The sequence below is a fragment of the Neodiprion lecontei genome, chromosome 1 (genome assembly GCF_021901455.1).
Source record: "Neodiprion lecontei isolate iyNeoLeco1 chromosome 1, iyNeoLeco1.1, whole genome shotgun sequence".
Taxonomy (NCBI): domain Eukaryota; kingdom Metazoa; phylum Arthropoda; class Insecta; order Hymenoptera; family Diprionidae; genus Neodiprion; species Neodiprion lecontei.
In genome coordinates, this window is record NC_060260.1 from 1,231,426 (window position 1) to 1,257,804 (window position 26,379).

Here is a 26,379-nt window from a genome sequence, read left to right on the forward strand (position 1 = left end):
GCGAAAATTTTCGCGATTTTCAAAAGTGCTGGAATGAATTAATTGTGGCACTATTCCTACGTAATTTTGCGAGAGAAATCGATTGGGCGCTGTCCCAATACGCTGCGATCAACGCATCGAAAGTTACAGCCAAAAAACGAAAACCTGAATTTTCGACATTTTTCAGCAGGTGCTTTTTTCCTCGTATCTTCTCTCCCGTTGATCCCGCGCTCCTTTTGCTGCGTTTTCTGAGTTTCTTGGGGTCCAATTGGTCGGGAAAGAGTCATAAGAATCAATTCTGAGACGAAAAATTTTTTGGTCAAAAAAAAAGGAAGGTTAACCCCTTTGTATTTTTGGCGAAAATTTTCGCGATTTTCAAAAGTGCTGGAATCAATTCTTTCAGGCACTATTCCGACGTAATTTTGCGAGAGAAATCGATTGGGCGCAGTCCCAATACGCTGCGATCAACGCATCGAAAGTTACAGCCAAAAAACGAAAACCTGAATTTTCGACATTTTTCAGCAGGTGCTTTTTTCCTCGTATCTTCTCTCCCGTTGATCCCGCGCTCCTTTTGCTGCGTTTTCTGAGTTCCTTGGGGTCCAATTGGTCGGGATAGAGTCATAAGAATCAATTCTGAGACGAAAAATTTTTTGGTCAAAAAAAAAGGAAGGTTAACCCCTTTGTATTTTTGGCGAAAATTTTCGCGATTTTCAAAAGTGCTGGAATGAATTAATTGTGGCACTATTCCTACGTAATTTTGCGAGAGAAATCGATTGGGCGCAGTCCCAATACGCTGCGATCAACGCATCGAAAGTTACAGCCAAAAAACGAAAACCTGAATTTTCGACATTTTTCAGCAGGTGCTTTTTTCCTCGTATCTTCTCTCCCGTTGATCCCGCGCTCCTTTTGCTGCGTTTTCTGAGTTTCTTGGGGTCCAATTGGTCGGGAAAGAGTCATAAGAATCAATTCTGAGACGAAAAATTTTTTGGTCAAAAAAAAAGGAAGGTTAACCCCTTTGTATTTTTGGCGAAAATTTTCGCGATTTTCAAAAGTGCTGGAATCAATTCTTTCAGGCACTATTCCGACGTAATTTTGCGAGGGAAATCGATTGGGCGCAGTCCCAATACGCTGCGATCAACGCATCGAAAGTTACAGCCAAAAAACGAAAACCTGAATTTTCGCCATTTTTCAGCAGGTGCTTTTCTCCTCGTATCTTCTCTCCCGTTGATCCCCCGCTCCTTTTGCTGCGTTTTCTGAGTTCCTTGGGGTACAATTGGTCGGGCAAGAGTCATACAAATCAATTCTGAGACGAAAAATTTTTTGGTCAAAAAAAAAGGAAGGTTAACCCCTTTGTATTTTTGGCGAAAATCTTCGCGATTTTCAAAAGTGCTGGAATCAATTCTTTCAGGCACTATTCCGACGTAATTTTGCGAGAGAAATCGATTGGGCGCAGTCCCAATACGCTGCGATCAACGCATCGAAAGTTACAGCCAAAAAACGAAAACCTGAATTTTCGACATTTTTCAGCAGGTGCTTTTTTCCTCGTATCTTCTCTCCCGTTGATCCCGCGCTCCTTTTGCTGCGTTTTCTGAGTTTCTTGGGGTCCAATTGGTCGGGAAAGAGTCATAAGAATCAATTCTGAGACGAAAAATTTTTTGGTCAAAAAAAAAGGAAGGTTAACCCCTTTGTATTTTTGGCGAAAATTTTCGCGATTTTCAAAAGTGCTGGAATCAATTCTTTCAGGCACTATTTCGACGTAATTTTGCGAGGGAAATCGATTGGGCGCAGTCCCAATACGCTGCGATCAACGCATCGAAAGTTACAGCCAAAAAACGAAAACCTGAATTTTCGCCATTTTTCAGCAGGTGCTTTTCTCCTCGTATCTTCTCTCCCGTTGATCCCCCGCTCCTTTTGCTGCGTTTTCTGAGTTCCTTGGGGTACAATTGGTCGGGAAAGAGTCATACAAATCAATTCTGAGACGAAAAATTTTTTGGTCAAAAAAAAAGGAAGGTTAACCCCTTTGTATTTTTGGCGAAAATTTTCGCGATTTTGAAAAGTGCTGGAATCAATTCTTTCGTACACTATTCCGACGTAATTTTGCGAGAGAAATCGATTGGGCGCAGTCCCAATACGCTGCGATCAACGCATCGAAAGTTACAGCCAAAAAACGAAAACCTGAATTTTCGACATTTTTCAGCAGGTGCTTTTCTCCTCGTATCTTCTCTCCCGTTGATCCCCCGCTCCTTTTGCTGCGTTTTCTGAGTTCCTTGGGGTCCAATTGGTCGGGAAAGCGTCCTGTTAATCGAATCCGAGACCAAAAATACACTCCAATATCGCATGAAAATAAGGAAGTTACTAATGCACAGCGTTTGAATGTCAATGTATCATATATTTTCAGTCATGATTTATGTGTACAGCATATATTTAATTCTCATGCATTTAAAAATGTAGGAGTTGTTCGTTAATTCTTCAAGCTCTTTTGCCGTCCCGCGCGGTGATGGCTTTCGTTTCTCCGAGGTTCAGCTACATCTGAAACAATAAAATGAAACATCTACTTATTATTTAGTGATGACGTGGCCATGGTATAGCATAGAAGTAGAAAAAGAATTGCGCTTAATATACCCCCCTTCGAGTTTGGACCTACAGGTCATCCGAACAACTTCAATCCAAATGAAAATGTTGAAGCGTATCGCAAGAACTTTACGCAATACTGCAGATAATCTTACAAATAATCCGTGTACCGAAATTCACGCAATTCGGACAGGTAGTGTATGAGAATATTTGACAGTCACCGTGAAAAATATATTTTCGAGAACGGCGTAAAAGAAAATCCAATACGAGTTTTATATCTGATAAAAAGAGAACATACAATTATACCTTTTATCGTCTTGAACTGTTCTTCTGAATTTCCTTGCCCCATAGGCTGCTTGATTTGCTCCACAATATCCGACAGAAATACGGTGCTCGTCTCAACTCCTTACAGCTTTTCTGAGCATTCGGTTCCATTTTCAACCCTGAAAATTGTATTATCAGTACTACATTGTCATACTCATTCTCGAATATATTTATAGGATTGTCGCTATCTCAACGATTTTTACACCACATGTAGTAGTTCTTCATTGCCGACGCACTAGTCACACAAATCGATTGCGCGAACTTCAAAGTTGATGTGGATAATAGATCAAAAGATACAGCCGAAAAACCGAAAAGTTCTTCATATTCTCTTTGTATTTTCTCAGACGTTGGTTTTCTGATTACCAGGTATTTTTTTCGGATTCCAGAAGATCCAAAAAGTGTAAAAATAAGACTTCTTCTTTGTAAGAAATTCAACTGAAACGCATCGAAACACACAACGACTCACAGTCGCTTTGCAACTTGTCATCGTTAATTCCGCATTCTTTGTAATTGATCACTTGTTTCAACCCAATTTTTACACGTCAATCCCTCAAGCAGTGGACGCTATCGTTCTGTCTGATTTATTTTGGTCTTAATGCAAATTTATAAGTATACTGATACATTATCTCTACAGTAACATGCTATTCCATTCAAGTTATCTGTAGCGAAACAATTTTCTGCAAAATTTGCATATTCATAAGAATTTCACACATGGTTGGAGGTTATCTACGCTTTAGTTAACCATATTATGTACTGTATGGTGTTTTGAGAAAAATAAATGAAAATGGCAGGGTAAGTCGTTTTGTATAAATTTTTTCCCATAATCTCTTTATTAGAATTCACAAGAGTACGTATTGCACCATACATTCTCAATGGAATCCATTCCGTAATAATCAAATAAAATTACTAATTTTGCTTAGTCGAGCGAATAAGGAATCAATCCGTTGTCAAAGACAGAATATTTCTGTGTAATTGACCAGGGATTTTCATAATCCGTAGCAATAAAGGAAAAGTCAAGGCAAACACGGAAGAAAAAGAAAATGATGATAAAACTAATCACCTCGAAGATGCTGCAGAATCAAAAGATCAAGAAGAAAAGGCAACAGTTCATCATGACTTTGGCAAACGTTGGCATAACTTCCGAATGTTAGATCCATCTTCTGCTATTCTTCGAGGATCGTGGGCGATGACTCATCCACGGTTCAAGCCAAGGAGTCGTGGAAATCAAGGAGCTCCGTGTTCTGTGGTGGCCATTGTGTTTGGACAATTGTTCGAGCCGAAGGACTGGACGAAATACATGGTCGACAGCGTCCTTGAGTTTGGTGACAAATTGTTCCTGATGAGCGCAACCAGGAACCGTGTTCTCCCGGGAGTGTACATGACCGTGAATCTTGTATATCCGGAGTTTTTCGTCGGCGATTACAAGTGTACAATTTGTACGGAGGGCAGCAGCGTATACGGTAACCTCTTCAGCGAAAGCGTGGGCTGCCCGGACTTCACCGACGGCCTGCAGCGATTCTTCAAGACTAACGACGCCGGCGTGGTAACGACGCAAGGTATTTCGGTGGCAATGTGGCGTAATCGAGGCTCCGGGTTTCTCCAGTTTGATCCTTCAGAGCGAGGAGAAGACGGGAGGAAGCTTAGATCGGGTACCGCATGCCTGATGTACTTCAAGTGTATGAACGACATGCGTGAACTTTTCCTGAGCAACACGGAGAAGAAGTTTGACTCCCGTTACTGCATCGCCAAGATAACAATCCTTCGAGTTACGCCCATCCAAAGATGTGGCTTCGATTCGTTGGGTAGCGGTGAATGCGTCGCACAGATCTCGGGTATGGTACCCAACAAAAAAGTCCTGAAAGCGATCAACCCCCTCGAGGTAGAAGACGGGAAACCAGGCTGTGCGACGACCGGTCCTCAGGACTCTAAGCCAGCGGTATCTGCAGATATGAAAGTGCAAAAGGAGCCGCTCTCGATTACGATATCAAACTACAGCATAGGAGAGAAATTCGCAGCCGAGCCTCTCTTTGACCGTAATAACTTCGACACCGGTTACGGGTACTACGATATGCACGTCAACGTGCCGTCAACGTTTAAGGAGCTGCCAGGGGATATGGCCATACTGCACGGCTGGACACATGAAGGGTTCGACATCTACAAAGGCAAGGGGGCCCAGAACGTCACGAATTGCGTCATGGCGATCGGAATGAAGAAGGTACATGCGGTCAGGTCGTGGCTGAGGCCAAGACTGGATGAGATTCTTGCCCTGGGCGACAGTGTTTACGCTGAAGTAAAGGTGGAGAAACCGAGCATAAAGTCAATGACTGCGAGTGACATGAACGATACGAAGTTCAAGATCGAGAACAAGAGGCTGATCGTTGATGTGGACCTTGTGACCGTGATCGGAACGATCAGCTCGAAGATTCCCTCAGTTTTGAACCTCAGACAGGCCTTGGAAGAATTTTTCCTCGTAAATACAGAAGGCGTGTTGGAGTGCACGTCAATGGCTGTCGCAGTGTGGACTCAGGAGGATTACTACTACACATTTGACCCTCGACAATGCGGGCCACTAGGGGTACGCATCGCGGAGGAGAAGGGAAAGGGCGGAAAGGGAGGTAAGGGTAAGGCTGCGGTAGGTTCGAGCGAAAAAAAGATAATCGGAAAGTGCTGTGTGATACGATTTCCGAATCTTGACTCCCTGGTCGGTCTGTTTCTAAAGAACATTGACCCAGCTAAAAAGAACGATCGGTTTACGTTGCGGCACGTAATCGTGGTTGAGGATCTGCCCGGTCTGCGTGCGTGGAACGACTTTGCACCTGGGGGACTCGGAAAGTGGGTGCTGCAAGGATCAATTACCAACGAAGACGAGTCCCTGGAGGAGGAGAGCGCTGGTCGACAAGGCCTGGCGATCCCAGTTGTCGCGTTAGTCAACGCTAAGGAAACGCCGCCTGCAAAGTGGACAATGGACACGGTTGACGAAGCGATACGCGATGGCGATGCCTACTATAACTGGTGCCAGGAGCTCATACAGTCCGACGACGAGGAGAGGAAGTTCCTCGTCACCGATCTCCGGAAGGATTTTTACATGAAAAACAGGAAGATCAAGGTGGAGTACGAGGACTGTACAATCGTTGGCAATCTAAAGGCTCCAGAGAATGGCGACCAGCTGAATCTCATGCGAGGAATAACGCAATTCTTCAATACCCAACAATACGGCGTAGTTCAGGTGAAGGACCTGAATGTCGCTGTATGGAAGTACGAAGAAGAGCTGAAAGATAAATCCAAGGAAACTTCGTACTACTACTTTGATTCGAACGCTAGGGGTAAGATGGGCCAGCGAAATTTCGAGGGTGAAGAAAGTGAGCCTGCATCTTGCGTGATACGCACCCTAGAATTACCTCTGCTGGCCAAGTATGTCGAGGAAAATATTAACCCAGACGCTGAAGGAGTCACCGACGAGTTCATGATACACGGCATAAAAGTTGTTTCGATAGGGCAACCTATGACCGAAGACGAGATGGAGAAGGATAAGCAAACTCCAATGAAGCCGGATCTAAATCAGTACACGGCTGTGGGTGACACGGGTGCTTGTCTGAACGGAAGCATTAACCAGGGTAACGAGGTAATGTTTAAGCACCAGACGCGTAACAAACAACAAGCAGGAACGGCTCTGGTCACGCTGGCGATGACAAAATTGTACAACCCGCATCTGTGGTACAGAGAAGTAGTGGACGAGGTACTCAAGATTGGTAACAAGTTGACCTTCGAAAGTCTGGAGAACCTTCCAGAGCCCGAAGAGGAGGAGGAAACGCCTCGAGACTACCTCCACACGAACGAGGTGAACGACGAGTTCTACATTGGTGTTAATCACATAAGCATAGGCTTGGACGAGGAAACTGTGACGGGGAAACCGTCTGAATTAGCCAAGTCCTTGGAGGAATTTTTCGAGGAACAGACGCACGGTGTTTTTAATTGCGGTACGGTGATAATGCCCGTTTGGAAGGAGGGGAATGTCTTCTTCACGATGGATCCAAAGGGGAGGGACAATCGCGGCGAGCCTAAGGAGAAGGATGGTACGGCCGCTGTAATGTGGTTCATGAACATCGCAGCCCTGGCCAGTAGCATACAATCGTCGATAGAAAAATCCGACGAAGACTTCACGATTGACAGCGTCACCGTCGATAACGAGTACGAGACTCGAGTGGCGGAGGGAGACCGTCTGCAGAGGACAACTTCGACCGAAGAACTATGGCACAACTTTCCGAAGTTGTCGGAAGGTGTTTGGGGCTTCTCGGGTACGGTGACGATGAGCGATGAGAAATTCAAAGAAGAAAATCGGGACAATCAGTCAGCTGCTGTCGCCGTGATGGCCGTGGTATTCTCTAAGGTCTATCAACCCCGATTTTGGAAGCCCCAGGTTCTCGACGAGGTGATTATCACCGGGGATAAGCTGCATTCAAAGTGCACGGAGAGGCTGGGCCGGGACGGAAGTCAGAAGGTGAACGAAGTAATCACAGAATTCTTCCTATCGAATCGACGGATTGACATCACTGTCAAGGACTGCGTTCAGGCCGGCGATCTTGCCGGGAAACCACCAAAAATGCAAAACCTCCAGGCTGGAATCGACAAATTCTTCGACGGAAATGATTCCGGGGTGATTTCATCCCGTGGGACCAATATAGCGGTATGGAAGTTCAAGGACTTTTACTACTCTGTAATTCCGAATTCTTCAGATGGCGGAGATATTTCCGGTGTGCCGCGAGTCCTCCGATTTTCAAACACCCGACTGCTGGTGGAGAACTTGCTATCAAGCCTGGGCAGCGAGGGAGACTACGAAATAAGCGGGGTCGATATCGTCGACTGGAACAGACTTCCACCCTGGAAATTTGACCCCAGTCTCGGCGTTCGCCCCGCGAATTTACCACCGTTGAATGCCTACCAACGGATGACCGGCGCACGTGCCATATTACGCGGTACGACGCACCAGGGTTCCGAAATATTCCCAGTCGCCATACGGAACAGACAGACCGCCGCGAACTGCGTCGTGGCCCTGGGCCTATCGGTGATAAAGAGCCCGATAACGTGGACGAAGAAGTCACTCGACGAAATTCTGGTGGTGGGCAGCAACGTGCACAAGGAAACTACGAAGGCTAGACCAACGCGGACGAAGATCAAGCCGGAAGATGTGATCAGGGTCTTTTACGTCGGTGTGAACATCCTCACGGCTGACGTAGAGGGCGGTACGCTGACCGGGCAGGTTGCACCAGAGCCGCCAAAGCCCGAGGAGAAGGGTAAGGGCAAGGGCAAGAAGACAGCAAAACCGAAGAAAGACAAGGGCGGAAAGCAAGGCAAGAAAGGAGTTACGAAACGGGAACCACCGCCTCCACCACCGACAGTAATGCTCGAAGAAGGGCTACCGAAGTTCTTCGAAAAGAATCGTGCCGGTGTGCTGATGGCCGGAAGATACATGGTCGCGATCTGGATAGATCTGGGGGTGTACTTCATCTATGATCCGAGATCGAGAGACGAGCATGGACTGCAGGCAGATCCCGGAACTGCCTGCGTAATGTGGTTCGCCTGCATCGAGCCCCTCTACGACGTTATAATCGCAAATCTTGACGAGAAGGAGAAGTACGGGGAGTATTCGATCGCCAGGGTGATCATCAAGACCACCCTAATCAAGCCGTTGCCGTGCCCGGCTGGTTTCCGTCCAGTTCAAGATTGCACCGCTCCGCCGATCCCCGTTTCCCCATTAAAGAAGCTGACGACCCTGGACGTGGAGACTCTTTCGGAATACCTTTACATCGACGAGGAACTGAGTGTTCTCAGGGGGATTGGTCATCTCAACGACCGTAGCTTCGCAGTGACGACTCGAGGACTTCAGAGCACCGCGGTCGCCGCGGTCGCGATTGTCGTCGGATTGCTTCACGTACCCTCGACTTGGACACCGGATTTGCTCGCCGCAATAATGGTGTACGGGGACCAGCTTCACGCCGACAGTGTCCGCGTCTTCAGACCCGGCGCTCGCGTACTCTCGCCGAGTGAACTGCTCACTGTGTTCATCGTCGGTGATTTTCGAGCCAACATAAACATCCACCATCACACAGTGGCCGGCCTGCTCCATGTCTACGACCTTATCGAGGGACTGACCCTATTTTTTAGGAACAATTGTTCCGGCATACTGCATCTCCCGAATGTGGCTGTCGCCGTGATGCAACACTATGGAAAGTTCTACCTCGTCGAGCCGTTCTCCAGGGACGAAGCCGGCAGAGCAACCCCGGATGGGCAATCGTGTGTTATTAAGTGCGAAACAATATCGAGGATGGCTAGAATATTTGTATCCAATTGCAACTACAAAAAACCCACTGTTTACACTATCAATGCTGTTAATGTACTCAGCCTGCACTTTTTCTCAGACGCCAAAAACGAATGTCCGCCACCATGTGTTAAATAAACTTCAAGCGTGAAATATTCTTCGTCCATTTTGTCAATACTAATAAATTCTGCAGTGTGTTATCGGAGCCTTACCGTGTGTTCACTCTCATTTTATCCCCGCACAAACTCTATTAGTGCACACATGCGAATTAATCCATGGTGAATTTTTGAACAAATGTTTCAGACCCGAGAAAATTTTTTTTTAATATATTTAACAAGTTAAACGATGGCACAAAACTGAGACGTTGACATGCTTAAAATTTTGATTTAGTTTTTAGATCATGATTATCACTCCTCCGTTAACGAGCGCTATCCGTCATGACGGAAAATAAAGTCAAAAATACTTTAGCTATGATTTCACCATCGAGCAAAGGCTGAAAATCGTCAATTTATCGAGAAAAATTCACACGTAAGTGTTCACGCGTATCGCGTACAGTTCAGAGTCTGATTTAAAATTTATTGACCGAAAATAATTCGTAGTGTTAAAATTTTTAGCTGAAATATTAATGATGCTGGAATGGTTTGAAGTGAATTATATTACATAACGGACTGTTAAACTACATTCTCAAATTGCTAATTTTTATTTATAGTTTTATGACACAAATCACTTTTAGCATCTATATGAGTAGGAGTACATGCTATACGAGAATGAATTTGTTTGATACAGATCACTTATTAGTGTAAATACAATATTTCAGTTACACGCTATAAACTAGATACTTAGAAAACACTGTACAATGCAGCTGAACTGTCAGATACTTTACATATAATACAAGCACTCTTGGGAATGAGACATAGCCAAGCGACGAACAAATCGTTTGAATTTTTATTATTTAGTCATACCTCTGGTACTACTAAATCCGGAGTTTTTCCCGTTAATGGGCAGACGCACTACACTATCCTCGAGGCTGGATGCCCGAGTATCGAAATGAAAAGAAAACGAAAAAAATTAATAGTACGATTGTAAACATTGCACGTCGTTCGAGGCAAATAAATATATGTCTTTATTTACCGTCGAACATTCGTGTCTGTACACGTATATAAAAGTGGAAGACTAATAAAGAAAGTTAAAATCATGAATATAAGTACACACAATGCTAAAGTAAACTAAGAATATGATTATCAAGACTTTTTCTTCGCTTCGACTCTTTTTGCTCTGTTGGTTCTACAACAGTAATACGTACAGTACGTTTGCATTTATCGTGGAAGCCTTTTCGTCACAATATTGACTGTTGTAGATTCACCGTAACAATACGGTATAACTAAACGCTGGATAACGTTATTTATAATTCAAATTACGATATCAAGCTGCCGTAATCGGTTTTTAAAATCATCAATTCAGTTTACAGAGTAATAAATTGCCAAATGAAAGAAAATATTGGCACATGTTGAACCCTGCTTCAGCGATAAAGACGCTACATTTATCAATTAATTTTACATTAACATTTAACCCGTTTCTATATTTACTATCGGTGTATTTGGCTGCCTCTAACGTTATGCACAATTTACAAACTGCGATAAAAACTAATTAGATAACGCTAATCGAAATGCGATAGGTTGCACGATGATTACGATCGAATCATTTAATTTAATGGGCACATTGCTGAAAATCCGTTCTGGTTTTGTCTCATTCCTTAAAAGTGTAAAATTGCAAATTGTGGCACAGGTAGGTATGATTTGTATTCGTGTATCTCAAATAATCATCTTCTTTTTTTTAATATTATATCGGTATAGTATACAGGGATCCGGCCCAGCTCTCCTACCTGCGCCACAAAGCATATTACAGCAGGTGTCAATAGAATACATTATACAATTTTATAGTCTTTTCTTGTTGTGTCTGTTATTATTATTTTAATTATATAATATGTATAGAACAATCCATTAGATTGTTTCTTTTTCTGTTCGTTTATTTACTTTATCTCTTTATCCAATCGCGACACGTTATCATTTAATCCTTTCGTCGACTATGCGGGTTTTACTGCTATTGTCAAACGCAATATTATATAATCTGAAGCCACGATGGTGTTGGATCAGTATTAACAAGATACACCTCTCCAACACTATGTTAGACAATGCGGTTTTCGTCTCGGCGATATTTCAACTCGCAATTCTTATATTTCTTATATACGACACTAGAGCATGACCTCTGGTTTGAGATATTGAAGTGTGCACTCCTTCTGCCTTTCCAAGTTATCTCGACAAATAATTGGCAATAATTATCACCCCGAAAAAGGAAAAAAACAAAAAAAAAACTAAATCATCGGAAAAGTATTTGAAAGAGATTTTAAATCATTCATTTTGTATCTATTGTTAGGATTTACTTATTTTTATTGCTATTATTATTTTATTTTTGTAACAAAAGCTCAGAAAATTGCACACCTCAAGAATACATACGGCAGCGGCCGACAGATGATGCCATTGGATCAAAATAATTATTGTAAAAATATCTATTATTCATATATAATGTTGGCATGATGTTCTTATGGCACGTTTAGAATATTATTCTCGATGTTTACGTGGTCTCGCAGCAACGTATACATGTTAATCATTATTACAAACATTGGATTCAGTCAAGAATTTCCACGAGTTTTTTTTTTGTTTCGTTCATTAGCTTAGATACATCTATGAATCGTTTTCTATTGTGTACAGTGTGATATACAAGTTTTTCGTCCCTCTTTTTTTTACTTAATAATTCCTCCATTGCACTTTCCCATCTTGACAATAAATGCACCTTAAAATATATATCATGTATGTATGTACACAAGCAGCTATTTGTATAAACATAGATATTCACTCAAACAATTGTGTAAAATCTCTATTGCATTCTGTTCACTTTTTGCTTCCCTCCTTTTATTCTTTTCACGTTCGCGGTGATGGGAAAAAATTCAAGTTGCACCAAAAACTGTGCAAAAAAAAAAAAAAAAAAAATCAACGATTAATGATTACGTAACGAATTTTTATTAAAGGAGGCTATTATTTTTTAAATATATTTAACCTTGGGTTTTCTTTTCTTTTCCTTCATATACTACAGTACAGTAGAGGCTCGCGAAATGAAGTATGGAACATGTTTTTGCTTTGTAACACAAATTTGAAATACAAAGAAAAAACTGTTTATTGTAAGATTATTAATAATTAACAAATGTGAAAGGTTTTCCCTGAGCTACAAACATGAAAAAGTACAATACTTCATCTTCAGTAGTACACATGTAGGCCCAGGGATATAAATGCAGCAAATGATAAATACGGCCATGATTTGGTTATGAAGAATAAAACGGAGAAGATTAATCAACAAGATGAAGGAAATGGTCTAAATAGTCGACATACAATCAACAGAAAAACATTTTCTCGATGTTAGTACTTCAGAAGAGTAAAATTGAAAAACATAAGAATGCGTCATATGATTGGCGGAAGATGATCGGTGGAGCAACCCTTTCATTGGTCGAAATTCGTAGGAGCTCTATCAGTACTGTATAGGTAAATAATAATTACTTATTGCACTCTTAAAAGAATTCAAATTTAACATTTATAATGTACAAACTGTCATTAAAATTCTATCAAGAAGAACGAAACAGAATAATATTTCACGGACGATGCGGATCAAGGTGTCAGAGATATATGTATAATGTAACTGTATATATAAATTTGCATAAGACCTAGAACTGAAATTTTAAGATTTAAAAACTACTAACGTATGTATAAAGTTATTGAAAATCTGAAACTGAACGTTTTTACATGATTGTACGTGTAACAATGATGTAATAATTTTATAACTTTCATTCAAGCTCCACACAATCTATAAATAAAGTACTATACCAAATAAATCGAACGTTTAAAATATATTCTAAACATCATAACATAAAATCATCTTACAATGTATTTCGTTAATAATTGTTGAAAACAAATTTTTTTTTCCTCTTCGAACTCGTTTGAAATTAAATCAAAAAAATATGGTAGAGTGTATCGTTGATATCATAAAATATTTCTTGTATTATCTTTCGTGTAAGAATGTAAAGGCCTTGAGAATCCCAAGATGAAATGTTTGGATCTCCAATCTTTCGGTAAAAAAGAAAATATCTCCCTGACACCTCTGTATGTGAGAAATGTTCATTGCTCTGCCGGATGAAGATAAAAAACAAAAAATCCCTCTTACCCTTGTACAATGTCAGTGACACTTGAGGGAAAGAAAAAGTTTAAAGAAAATAAAAGATAGAAAAGAAACGTTACAGAAGTGACTTTCCAAATCTTCAATACAGATGAAATCTTTAAATAACGAAACATTACGAACGAAAGAGGTACATTTGTTGATAATTCAAGACAATCTCACAACTTTCGTTTAGGAAAGTTTCGTATTATTTGAAAATAGCCGAGACCTTGTATCGCAAAGCTAGCAAAAAGCGGAATAATTACTGTATCATCAGATGATTCTGTTAAGAATTAGAATGAAAAGAAGTTCTGAATTAATACAAAAAATCACCGATTGGTTAGATAAATTGTCAATATTTATCTAAGTATGGCCCATAATATTATGCTACGGAGATCCACGGATAGATTTGGTGAACAAAACGGGTAAATTTGACAAAACCCAGAGAGAGAGAGAGAGACAGAGAGAAATTAAAAAAAAAAAAAAAATACTTACAACATTGGTAAGACATCTGCCAATTATATAGCTATTATCGTCAAGTTGAAGGGGGATGGGAGATGGTAAGAAAGGGGGTGATTGATATTCTAAAAACAGCCTTAAATTAACGACTTCGCACTAAAGAGATCTTATGCTAATTAATCAATTGTATAGACTTTTAAAAAAATAACAAATTACATACAGAAGATAGATATTTTGACACAATGACGTTGAATAAATGAATGATAAACGCTATTTCCTTAATTAATTAATTATTTTCTTCTTTTATCTATGTGTTTTCTCTTGTGATATAATTATTTATAGAATATAGTACCTGGCACAGGAACATGACATGTCAGTCATTGGCATCACAACGTAACAAGGACTACGAGCTGCAGTATACGCACTTCACACTACACTTCAAGTCTTTCATCATCAATGCAGTTGAATATCGAGCGATTAACTACAGCCAGACACTTGGTCCTGAGTATTTCTGCATCATTTTCATCATTACATTGTTCATATGTGTGTGTTTGGTTGTTTAGACACTGTCTTTACAAGTGGATATTTGCAAAAGGCTGGATAATTATAAGTGTTTCAAAACTATATTGGACACATATTTCCAAATAATTATTCGTCATCATGTTTTTTTCCAACTTACTATTCATTTACTTTGAAATGTTCAAAAATATTGGGTAAAAGTGAAGTCAGAGCTGAGTAGAAACGAAATATTTTACAGACGAAATTTTGCAACAAACAAGAAGTGAAATTTTCTAATTCAGAGGCTGAAAGGAAAAACGGACTGGATCGATTAGTACTTTTTCATTTCTAGCATACCAGAAGTTCAATTTAATTTTTAGACTGCCAGTGATTTTAATGTATATTCAAATAACCGACGTTTATATTTATTTGACTATAGCTTAGCCAGTATACGGTATACTGGCCAAGCGGCGGCGTAAATGTTAACACCACCTCCTCTCTTCCTTGTAAATTGAATTTTTGCAAAATCAACACATTATTGCGCCGCCCGAGTGAAAAGAATATTTTCAATGCATTATTTTTAAACTGGTTCGTCAAATGACTTCATTTTTTCGACTTATTCATGCTTTTCCAATCCATCTCTTTGACCATTAGCAAAAGCAAGAAGGTAAACGCGGAAAGCAAAGAAATCGTAAGTGTTTTAAGGAAAAAAACAAGCTAGTTTCAAACGTTACGATTATCCAGCCTTTCTGAACTTAAACGTAGTTGAACCCCGATGACACCGAATATTATAGTTTTGTCACTTGGGGCTGCCCAGGGCTACGTGACACTGATAGCAGGATTAGATGGGCCCGAGGGGGCAGGTCCCACATCACTTTTTATACACTGTCCTGTCAGTTGGTTCACACTGAGCGGATTGTTGATGTCATGGGGATTGGTGCCAACCGGGTTCCGATGAGGAGGCGCTGGCTGAGCTTGAATCTGAGGCAGAGGCGGAGGAGGCACCGGAGGCGTTAAGGGACACGGACACGGGCTGGCTAAGCTCGAAGGCGAAGGCAATACCAGCGACGGGCTGGCCAGACTAGAAAGAGCCGAAAGTCCTCCGGGACTGCTCAGCGACTCATCTTCTTCAGGAGTGCCCGCTTCCCCTACGCTGCCCAGGTTATCCTCCGAATGATCGTCATCTCCGTCCCCATCTCCGTCACCGTCGCCATCGCCATCTCCTCCCTCCCCCATATACCTGATACATTTCTTCTTACGTCTGGAATGAATGAGGGACTGGTTACTCATCGAATAGTTGATTTTTTCCAGTTAACAACTAATATTGTATACGTAAGTTTGAAATATATGAATATTCATATTACATAACTAAAATAAAACATCATGCTCACTCGTCGTTGTTATAAAAACTGGTATTACATGTGAAATTTGACATTACAAGATACTATATATGTATAAGATGCTCTCTGCTAACAAAAGGATATAGAAAAGTTTCAGTTCCCTTCGTATCCAATTGTTATGCACGTATAATATTTTTGTATATACACACATACATACATATATATGTTGCTTTCCTCTTAAATTTGTAATACAAGCTTTGTATGTAATTGAACACACGTCGCAGAAAATGTCATGCTCAAAAGTTAAAAATCGAACAAGCATAACGTATAAAATACACATTAAAGAAAAAATTAATCGAAGGAACGAATCAGCCTGCAATAAGTTTGGTCGTGTATCTAAGATAATTTTGCTGTAAGGTATGTGACTGATATTTCATGAAGTGCCAATTGGCAAACTGAGCATTCTGAAACTTTGATTGTCATTGTTTTATTTTATCCTCTGTCCATTTATTGCAGCCTACAAGTTTTGTTGAAAAAATTATTACAGGATTGGCGTATATCAATGAATTGGATTATTTGGGTAAATATTTTGCATAGCAAAGCAATAAACTACCGTCAAAGTGAGATCTATTTGTCAGCTTAAAAAATGGGAGATGTGACGATTGTGGGAGAGGATAAGTTTTTGTAATAGATCAAAAACCCAAGTGGCTATGATTTGTAAATAGGACTGATTTGTTCTTAAAAATTCAATCTGTGCAATAAACTTTTCTCTTCTCAATAAGGGGAATCAAAAGATTCGAAAGAAGGATTAATGACATGAAGACAATAGACTTACTATAGCGGTTTCTTATCTTTGCCATGCATACTTAACAATAAGAACTGAAATAAAAGAAATACTACTGCAAATTTTCAAGGCATATTAAGTGAAAGCAGGAATCGAACCTGCCGGTATTTCAGCACTCCAGTCGAGACATTTACCGCTCTGCCATTGGCTCTCATTATTTACCTCTTAGCTAAATTTATTAGTTATTATTATTGAAAAACGATTATATAGTTGAAATATCGTAGAATACATATAATAGTTGTTACACACACATTGAACGTGAAAAACTGAGTATTACCTAGGCATATGGATAGTATGGCACACAAGTTCCACGTGACTGTAATTATTGCATGAATATTCAAAACAATACGCACGCTATATTAAAATTAAGAAAATTAAGTAAAGGAAAAAAAAATATATTATTAGAGACTAAATACACATATGTATACAACACAACATTTGTAATTATATATGAATTGCCATGCTAAATTAGAATTATAAATCTATATCAACGACTTGAACCGAAACTGTTATAATATATTATACAGATTATAGCCATGCTAAGGGTGACATCGAATAATGTGTAACGAAAGAAGGACAAAATAATAACAATAATAAGCTGTAAAGAGCCACAACAATGAGAAACAATGCGAGCATTAGGACTGTACTCTGCCGCTCACTATGTTATCAGCTCTGCCTTTCAGACATCTTTTCTTCACTTTCTTCAGTTTATCATCATAAACTCCAAATCGAGACAAATTGATATTAATTATCCTTGAATTTTTTCAAATCTTCAACCGACGACATTACGACTGAAATAACTATGAAGACTTGATACTCTATTCAATGCTTAAGATTGATGTAGTAATGAAATTACTAAATCCCAACTGCAAACATTAGCAAATTTCATAGTCACGGGTGACTCTAATTTTGCATGTCGTACGCCGGGAGAGAAAGCTGAATTTGAATTTAGTGTGAATGAAGGCAAGTTTGAAAGCTGATGAACAAAGTAAGTGCTAGTTAGCCCATAGGTTTAAGTCGGGACTGACCACTGTTTAAGAAGAAGTGTTGCAGTAGAAGGGAGGCGATAGGCTTGACTAGAGATTAACATAAGTGGGTTCCTGCTGAGGCGAGGAGGCATTGGAGGCGGTATTAGTGTTTGAGGGGGCGGAAGATACCCCGACTGTACCACCGCCGCCTCCAGCCCCGACCCCGGCCCCTGCGCTACTTCCCACACCATGATGTATTATGCTCGCGTGGATGCCCATCCCTGCTCCATGCTCCACTGGGCTGCCAAAACCAACCACCAGCCATTAAAGGGGCGCTCGTTCAACATCTTAATCCCACGTGTTAAACTTCATACCATTTTCATCACGCATACACAATTACTAAATTTATCCAAATGTTCGTCGGATACACTGAGTCACATTTTTGTTTTAATTTTTGCTCTTTTCAAACAGTCTATCAACGAACACAGGTAAATTATTTCACTAATCAGAAAATATGTCTCCCAAGTATCAATTTACAAACGTTCCTTTCGCCTTCTTTCAAAGTCAAAACTCATAGTGTAATCAGCATACAATGTTGACGTATCGTAAAAGTACCACTTCTCGATATCTAACAACGTCTCTCATACCTTATAATAATCTACTGACCAGAAAGGAATTTTGTATGATTTTGTTCAATTGGGGCTAATTCATCGTTCATGTACAATCAAAAACGATAAAATTTTGGAGAAGTTCAGGCTGAAACATCTCAATTTTACAAGTACATTGAAATTCATTGCATAAACTGTTTATTTCTACAGTAATGATGCGTCAAAATTTTTCTCACTTCACGTACAGCGTATACAAGGGGGGACGTTTATCAAGTTAAATGAAAACAAAAAAAATAACTAATTTCAGATGTTCGCTAGTTCAAAGGATGTTGAAAAATTATAAAACTACGTGCAGATTGTGTTAATCAAGTATCACATAAATTATCACAATATTGTTGTGTTTGGAAAAGATTCGTTGTCATCATAAATGCAATAATGGGATTGATTTCGCCCCTTTAATGAGGTACACATGACATTCACAAACCCAGTCGTAGGAGTTAGGGGCATTTGTTGGGATATTCTATAGTACAGAAGTTAGTGGAGCTAGACAGGTGGTATGATCGCAATACTACTGTGTGGATTCTAGAAGAGTTATTTACAAGCAGCATAGGTACTATATCATAAATAGTCCATTACTGGATAAAAAAATGCATTCGTACGTTGGAAGACACATTTTCTGACAATCTTTTCATTGCCACTTCTTTTTTGTTCGTAATTATTAAAATTATTCGTATAAGTATAGAGTATACGAAATGCAAAGGCTATAGATTGTACGGTTTTCTTGATAGTAACATGGAAAGGGTCAAGGAAAAATGTTATTTCTGTCAAACGTAATTATATTGCAATCATATTGTCACCTTACAATAAAAACCTGTTTCTTTGTTAGACTCGTTAAATAAATACGATGTTTCACAATCGAGTATTTACAGTTATACAGAGACTATGTGTTGAATTACGTAGTATACAAGTATTTTAAAATGACCATCGACAGTAGGTGCAACGATATAATTTCAAGGTGCTCGCAGTTAGAAGCTTTCCAAAAAAGTCAAATGTTAACTATACAAGTTACAACATTCCAAAAGCTCTCCTTTACCCTTTTCCATTAAATTATATTTATATATACACACATGAATCAACTAACGAGTGTAGTCAAGGCTGAAATTCAGTGAAGATTCATCATCATCGCCATCATCTTTAGCTTTAGAAACCATAAACACCACGCACCTATATTAGTAGTATGACTAAATATAATAAAGTAATAGTACGAAAGACGTACCTGCAAGGTTTACACCATTGACTTTGTTGGTCTAGTCCGTACCTGGCACGACATTTCTTCATGTTATTACCTGAGGATTGATAAATGAGATTTTAGCACAAGGTCTAGAAATTATAAAAATTAAACAACAGGCATATTCACTAAGTTTGTTATCAAGGAAAAAAAATATATATAATTAGAAACTTTTGCAGTGATATTGTGGCCTGATCGATACAAACGAAAATAGACGGAAAAAGCTCTGAAGAATTTTTATGCACATTAGTCTTGGATAGACAAACTACCGATTGCTAAAAATGCAAAAATAGAAAATGCAATTAACTACCGCAAGACAAAAGATCATCACGCGGATAGAATTCATTTCTTAAGCAAAAGAACGTCAGGGGAAATCCCTCGATGAGATGCTAAACACATGTTTTATTGGTATTGTAACGTTGGCTCTCCAAAATAGAACGAAATTGTGATGAAATCTTATAGCACGTACGATACTTCAGTAGAGAAAAAAAAAAACCTGTGTACATTGTGTATATCCATCCAAGAGTTTGACTATTTCTAATTACATCTTGGTCATGGGTGCTTTGTTATTTAAATCTTTCATGAATCAAGTACATCTTCTACGTATTGATAATATGGAATGCATTCAATTCTATAAGATACATTGGTATCACTTAGTGGAAAAATTTAAGGACAACTGATTTTGTTAAAATGTTATTATACTTTGCTTGGGATAAAGAGTAATTGGCAAATTTTAAAGCTACCTGGAATTATTGTCCCAGTGATAGAATGGTAAGAAATTTGAAAATAAATGAAATGCAGTACTTGAAATTTAGGCAACTCGTACTCGGCAACATAAATTGATATGTTGCAATGAAATTATTATGTTGCAAGCTCTACGATCAGGTACGTTAAAAGAATTCCTAAGCAAGCGATAATAATATATGATAAGTATGTCATGCAACACTTTTAAGAGCATAAAAAGACAAGATAACTACATTTTCTTTTTCGGCAAGTGCGTCACAAGCTTTAGGCATTAAACTGAATAAATATATAAATATATATATGTATGTATTTATATTTATATATATATATATATAGATACTTAAGCTTGTAGGCGTTTAAAACGAATTAAAATGGATTTCAGGTACTTGGATATGTAATTAGAAATAATAACAAAAAATTAAGGATCAGGCAACATTGAAACGATCAAAGGAAAAAAAATGTATAATTGAAATTGAACAGGAGAAAAATGACTTGTGAGAAAAATTAAACATTTAGGATTGTCTGATTGCGGAGTATAAGGTCCCTGTAAAAATGCAAGATGGCCAGCGTCCCCAAAGTTGTATACGTAATCAACATGTATATATATATCCATGTATAAATATATATCCATGAATTTATACATTATATAAAAATATTTTGTGTATATAAATTTACACATATATATACATAAATGTGTGCATATGTATTTGTTGATATACGTATACACATACATACGTATACATTATGTAATATATGATATTGTCCCAAAACCCCGAAATGGGGGAAACATGCAACATAATGTAGTATGATAGTAATAATAATAATAATAATTTTAATAATAATCATAATAATAATAATCATAATAATAATAATCATATAGTATGTAATAATATATGTAATAATGGGGGGATTGTAAGAATGTGTGGAGTGAGGCATGTGGGTACCTCCAGGATCACTGTTTGTGTCTTGTTTGCGCTTCCTCTTCTTAGTTCGGTTGGTATTTGCGCGGGAAGACCAGTCAGGGTAAAGCTGCATGTGCAACTGTCTCTCCCGTCGTGCCAACTCATAATACTTGGCCTGTTCCTCTCGCCCTAGCGCGTGCCACTACCGAGAGAGAACCAAACACTTTTGTAATATTGTACAAGAACCGTGTCTAAACAATTATGTAGGTAATGTCATCAAGGAAATATCTATGCTACTGCCGCCACCCTGTATATTGTTGCTGTTGCAATTTACTCAAGTTAGAGATCATGTAGGACAGAATCATCTATATTCAATATTTCAGTAACATTGGGGTCCCTACTTTCCGTTTAAAGTGCTAGAAGAACAGCCTAGTTGCCCCCCTCGGTTGCACCGCTTTAGTTTATCATCCGATCGGTACCTATAATTACAGGGTGTCTGATAGGGGTTTCGAAGTGGTTCAAATGAATTCATAACTTATCAACAAATTTCATTACTAACGTTACACGGGTCATTTTGTTGCAAACAACGTTAACTGTGGATATTCCATTATTATGTCGAGGAAAAATTTAGAGAGTAAAACTCTTTCCGATAATATTGATCAAGGAAATTCAACGACGATGAAGATACCTCTGAAAAGTAACAAGGACAGATCAGAGGTGCAAAGTAGATTGTGAGAAAAGATATTATAATTATTACCATTGAAGCGGATAAAAACAGATAGAAATGAAACAAGAATAATTTAACAAATAGGTACACATTCATTGAGAGACAAAAAAAATGCAGAACTAGAATACTCCACACTGTGTAACATGTGATGCGTAATTACACCATGTGTTACAGGTATGATGTAAATTTACAATTCGTACCGGTGTTTAAATCCACAGAAAACATATTCGACCAACGGCGTAGCCGGTAAGGTAATGAAATATAAGAAAAACAAAATATGAAATAAGAAGAAAAAAAAAAAAAGGAAACAACAGTGATTAATTTGATGAGGAGTGAATTCGACGCTACACCCTTTACTAGACCTACCTACCAGACATCCTGTACAGACTTTGAGACGAATACCGCTTTAGGGAGTTGGCCAGATAATGCATATTCGCAAAGTCCGTTTCTGCTGCCACATTCCACAATCCCCACAGACAATCCAAAAATAGCAATTTGCTCAGAGAATTATACAGAATTATTAAAATAAATGAAAAAACAAAAAAACGCACAAAGACTTTGATCGTTTCAATCAATCAACCAATAGGTAGTATTAATTATTATAATGATTAATAGGGCCTGCTGTTCTAGCACTGGAAAGTGGTACCTCCGGTGGGATCTGCGGAGCGCTCTTTCTTCCTCTTCTTCTTCTTGCTTCCATATCCGTAGTTATCCCTCGCGCTCCAGCCAGGGTAGCGCTGTTGGTGAAGATGGCGCTCCTGTCTGGCAGCCTCATAATACCTCGCCTGCTCCTCCCGACTTAGCGAGTGCCACTGCGTATCATATCCCCTTTTTGTTATCTTCTCTACTCCATTTTTTTTTTTATTCTAATGTTTCGTTTCTGCTGCTTTATTTTATTTTGTTTTTTTTTTTTGTCACAAACTCTTTAGTACCGTTTTCTGTTCACGTACGCCATCAAAACACAAAATAATATTTTCCTCCCACCCAAGTTTTCCGTCGTACGTGTACGTGATACATAATATTCATTCCATAGATCCCACCTACAATGCTCTATATGTATATTATTGATTGAATGAAAATAGTATTTAGTAGTATATAGTTTACAAATTGTGTACGGGTGTACAAAATACAAAAATAGAAAAAAAAAAAATCAAGTGTTACGATAGACAAAGAGAGAGGCATGCAAACCTGGAGTATATGTATACAACTATGTTACTGTTATTCATATGGTTTGTCGTATCGAGATTTTGCGATCGACGTCCAATTATTTTTGCTGGGAATATTTAGGCGTTGGCGAAAAAATAAAAACTATCTCTGGTACGGTGAAACAAAATCTCGACTCTCAGTTCCAATCGACTGTCTCGTGGTATACGAACGCACATCGTGAGGTCTGAGGAATAAACTGATAGATCTGAGTATTGAAGCGGTCTTTACTGTTACCTCAAATCTCTGACGTGGATTCGGTTGACCGATTTATCTACCAAAAAAAAACCATCATTGTTAATCATTACTCACTCGTCTTCCCAATATTTGATTAATAGCAGCGCTCTCCTTTAACGTACACTCGGCTACAACCTTCGCCCTCATCTCCTTCATGTAGAGCATGAACGCGTTGAGTGGTTTTTTTATATGGGGTTTCTTTTTATCTGATGGTTAGATAAAACAGAGAGAAATTTTTTTAATGACAATAATTCAATCGATTACATAGACATTATTGATGGAAGCGCGACGTGACATAGAAATTTGATTGCAGATTATCTCACCTTGATTATTCTGTTGACCCGTGTCTTGATTTTTTGTGTTATCTGTTGCTAACGACGTAGAATTTTTCTGATCTATCGTAGACCTGAAATCAAAAACGAAAAGGAAAATAACTAAAACGGACGTGCCATAACACAACTTGAACACAGTATTTGGCACAGTGAACGATACACAGTATCCAAGCACCCAAAATTTACCGTTTAAAATAACTCTGTTTGTTAGTATCGCTCGACAAAGTATCATTTTTCATAGACTGTGACGACGATACGACTGTGGAATTCTGCGTGCTATGCAATCGGTCCGTTATACTAGGTATAGGATTATCGAAGAACGGTTGCGGCATCGACAATGGATTTCTTATAAAATTCTGAGGCCCGGCTGTATTCCAGCTCATGTGTTGCCACATTCTATGTCTCGCCTCGACCATAGCCAGTAGTTGCATAAAATTAGGCTGAGTATTAAAGGAAGCTGGAGGTGCAACGTTCCTTGGCAAAGTCATATTAGACATTTGAACTAGACTGCTCATATACAGCGCCGTCAACACTTTATGATCAGTAGTCGGTGAGTTGATATTCGCTGTCTTTACCGCCTCTTGAAATATTCTCATATTGTCATCGTCGAGTTGCTCTTCGTCACCCTCGGGTTCAGCCTCCTCGACTTCCTCCTCCTTAGCCGCTGCTCTTACTTCTTCGTCGATGACTTTCTCCCTCGTCTTGACACTGTTGTAATTGTTATTTTTAATAAACGAAGATTCGTCGACCCCCTCATACGCTCCACTATCCTTCTTTATCACTAAATTTAATGGCTCTAAACATTCGGGCTCCATATCGCCATATGCAAAATTATAAATTACGTATGTGTGTATCTCCTTTTTATTCTCATTTATACAGGTATGTAATATATACGTATATTCAAACGTCTATTAACGCCAGTGTCTGAAAGACGCGTTATTTATTTCTCACTCCATTAAAGACATTTTCTTTACGTTCCGGTCTTCTTCTATTTACTCCCTCTCTTCGTGCGTGTTGATATTCACGTTTCAAGATCGACGTCAAAAATCGCAGCAATGCAATGCGAAATCATACTACACCTAAATATCCATTTACGTAGCACCCCCGGTATTATTGTAACATATACTATATTTTAAGCGTGTATAATAATCACCCCCTTTTCAATATTGCTGCTGGTAATAACTCTCTACTACCTCCTCTTCATCCCCCCCTTCGCCTCGTCAATGACCGCGAACGTACGATTGATTATTTGCTGTATACGAGGACCGTCGTCTCGTTGCACACGGCACACGGTCGTCATTGCAATTCATGGAGCTCTCTCTTTCTCTCTTTCTCTCTCTGTCCCTCTCTCTCTCTCTCTTTCCCTACGACTACATTGTTGTAGTGGTGTATAGTACCCTATCAATGTATAATTCGCGCAAGGGGGTGAAAATGGCATTTTTTTTTGGCGGGACGCGGGCGGCGCTACAGTCGCCCGACGCAAAACAACCACTACCGTTACCATCCACCACCCTTCTTCAAGCGCCGACGCGCGAATTTACCCGACGACTACTACTACTACTTCTACGACGACGACGACTCATTATTTATTACATTCTCATCTCGGTTCAAAAATCACCTCACCCTTTCTCTCCGTTAACTCAATCCCGATCCTAATAATACAACCTACTTTCCCGTGCCGCGAGAACCAGAACGATGACGACGACGCTTGACGATTTACAAAACCAGATTTTTATTGTTATTGTTAACCCTCTGGTTATCATTATTGTTACTGTTATTGGTGTTTTTATCATTATCGATAACTATTCAGCCGGCGGGGGTTTTACGACGATCCCGTTGAAGTTTCTAAGAGTTTATCGATCGGCACCCGCAGCAAGTTTAACCATACTTTAGGACATGAAGAGGATTTGTAGCTGCAAACACTTTTCAATTTTGGGTATCTAAAATTCTACATAAATCAATGCTGAATAGGTCTGCGCTACAGTTGCAATCACGGCAAAAGTTCTTTACTCTCCCCGGTTGTCGGCCGTTATTTAGATGTCAGTTAGTTTTTTATCCCCCCCCCCCCCCCCCCAAATCTGTTTCCTTATCTTACAATTAGTCTCTTTTCTTTTGAAAGATTCTTTACTCTCCCCGGTTGTCAATGTTTATTTAGAGGTAAGCAAGTTTTTTTTTTCCTATTTCGTCATCAAATCCTCCTCCTTATCTCACTATTTTCCTTTGGGGAACCATACATCCGGCGCGGGTCATACAGAATGCAGCGTCAGGTTATATCGGAGAGATCCGCAAGTAAAATTATGCAGGGGAAACCAGGTACTAATGTAAATTAGAAATCTGTTAAGAGGGTAGTAATGATCAATAAACGCGACCCCCCCCCTCCTTGCCGCCCCAAAGTCGTCTATTGCAGCGCAGACGCCCTGTGTGCCTATACATAGGTACATAGGTACACACGTAAATACATACACACGCAGCAGCACTACCCCCCTGATGCCCGATCCGCGAATCTGTCTCTTTTCATTCCTACCTACGACCCCCTCTCTGTCTGTCCATCTGCCTCTGTATGTGCGTTTAATGTCGCCCCGTCTCTCTTTTTCCGTAACGTGCGCGCGTTACTCAACTCTCAAAACCGTTCAGCGTTAACACGGTGTGGCTGTGGCTGTGGCGGTGGCGGTGGCGACGTCAACGACGAACCTCTGCCTCTGCTAGGTTGACGGAGGAGGGGTGGCTTCGAATGATGTAAGGGTAGTTTTGAGGGAGGTGCTACCCCCGGTGGATACCC

At 39.6% G+C, this 26,379-nt stretch overlaps 2 protein-coding genes across 10 annotated transcripts in view; one reads left to right on the forward strand and one right to left on the reverse strand.

The window, feature by feature from the left end:
• The first annotated feature begins 3,658 nt into the window (after positions 1 to 3,658).
• Positions 3,659 to 9,328, forward strand: LOC107224574. Its single transcript, XM_015664675.1, has 2 exons — positions 3,659 to 3,666; positions 3,874 to 9,328. The coding sequence occupies exons 1-2, from the start codon at positions 3,659 to 3,661 to the stop codon at positions 9,326 to 9,328; spliced, it is 5,463 nt and encodes a 1,820-aa protein (XP_015520161.1).
• A 2,286-nt stretch (positions 9,329 to 11,614) lies between these two features.
• LOC107217103 (protein pangolin, isoforms A/H/I/S) overlaps positions 11,615 to 26,379 on the reverse strand; it is a 131,118-nt gene continuing 116,353 nt past the window's right edge. For 7 of the 9 annotated variants that reach the window (XM_046735407.1, XM_046735399.1, XM_046735391.1 and 4 more), the window contains 5 exons: positions 23,592 to 23,674; positions 23,344 to 23,474; positions 22,475 to 22,640; positions 19,444 to 19,513; positions 11,615 to 15,668 (listed from right to left, as the gene is read on the reverse strand). In XM_046735407.1, the coding sequence (XP_046591363.1) occupies positions 15,227 to 15,668; positions 19,444 to 19,513; positions 22,475 to 22,640; positions 23,344 to 23,474; positions 23,592 to 23,674 (892 nt within the window). In that variant the 3' untranslated portion in view covers positions 11,615 to 15,226. Of the gene's footprint in view, positions 15,669 to 19,443; positions 19,514 to 22,474; positions 22,641 to 23,343; positions 23,475 to 23,591; positions 23,675 to 23,786; positions 24,943 to 26,379 lie in introns of those variants that run through there. The other 2 variants (XM_046735429.1, XM_046735423.1) reach the window with 2 other exon arrangements.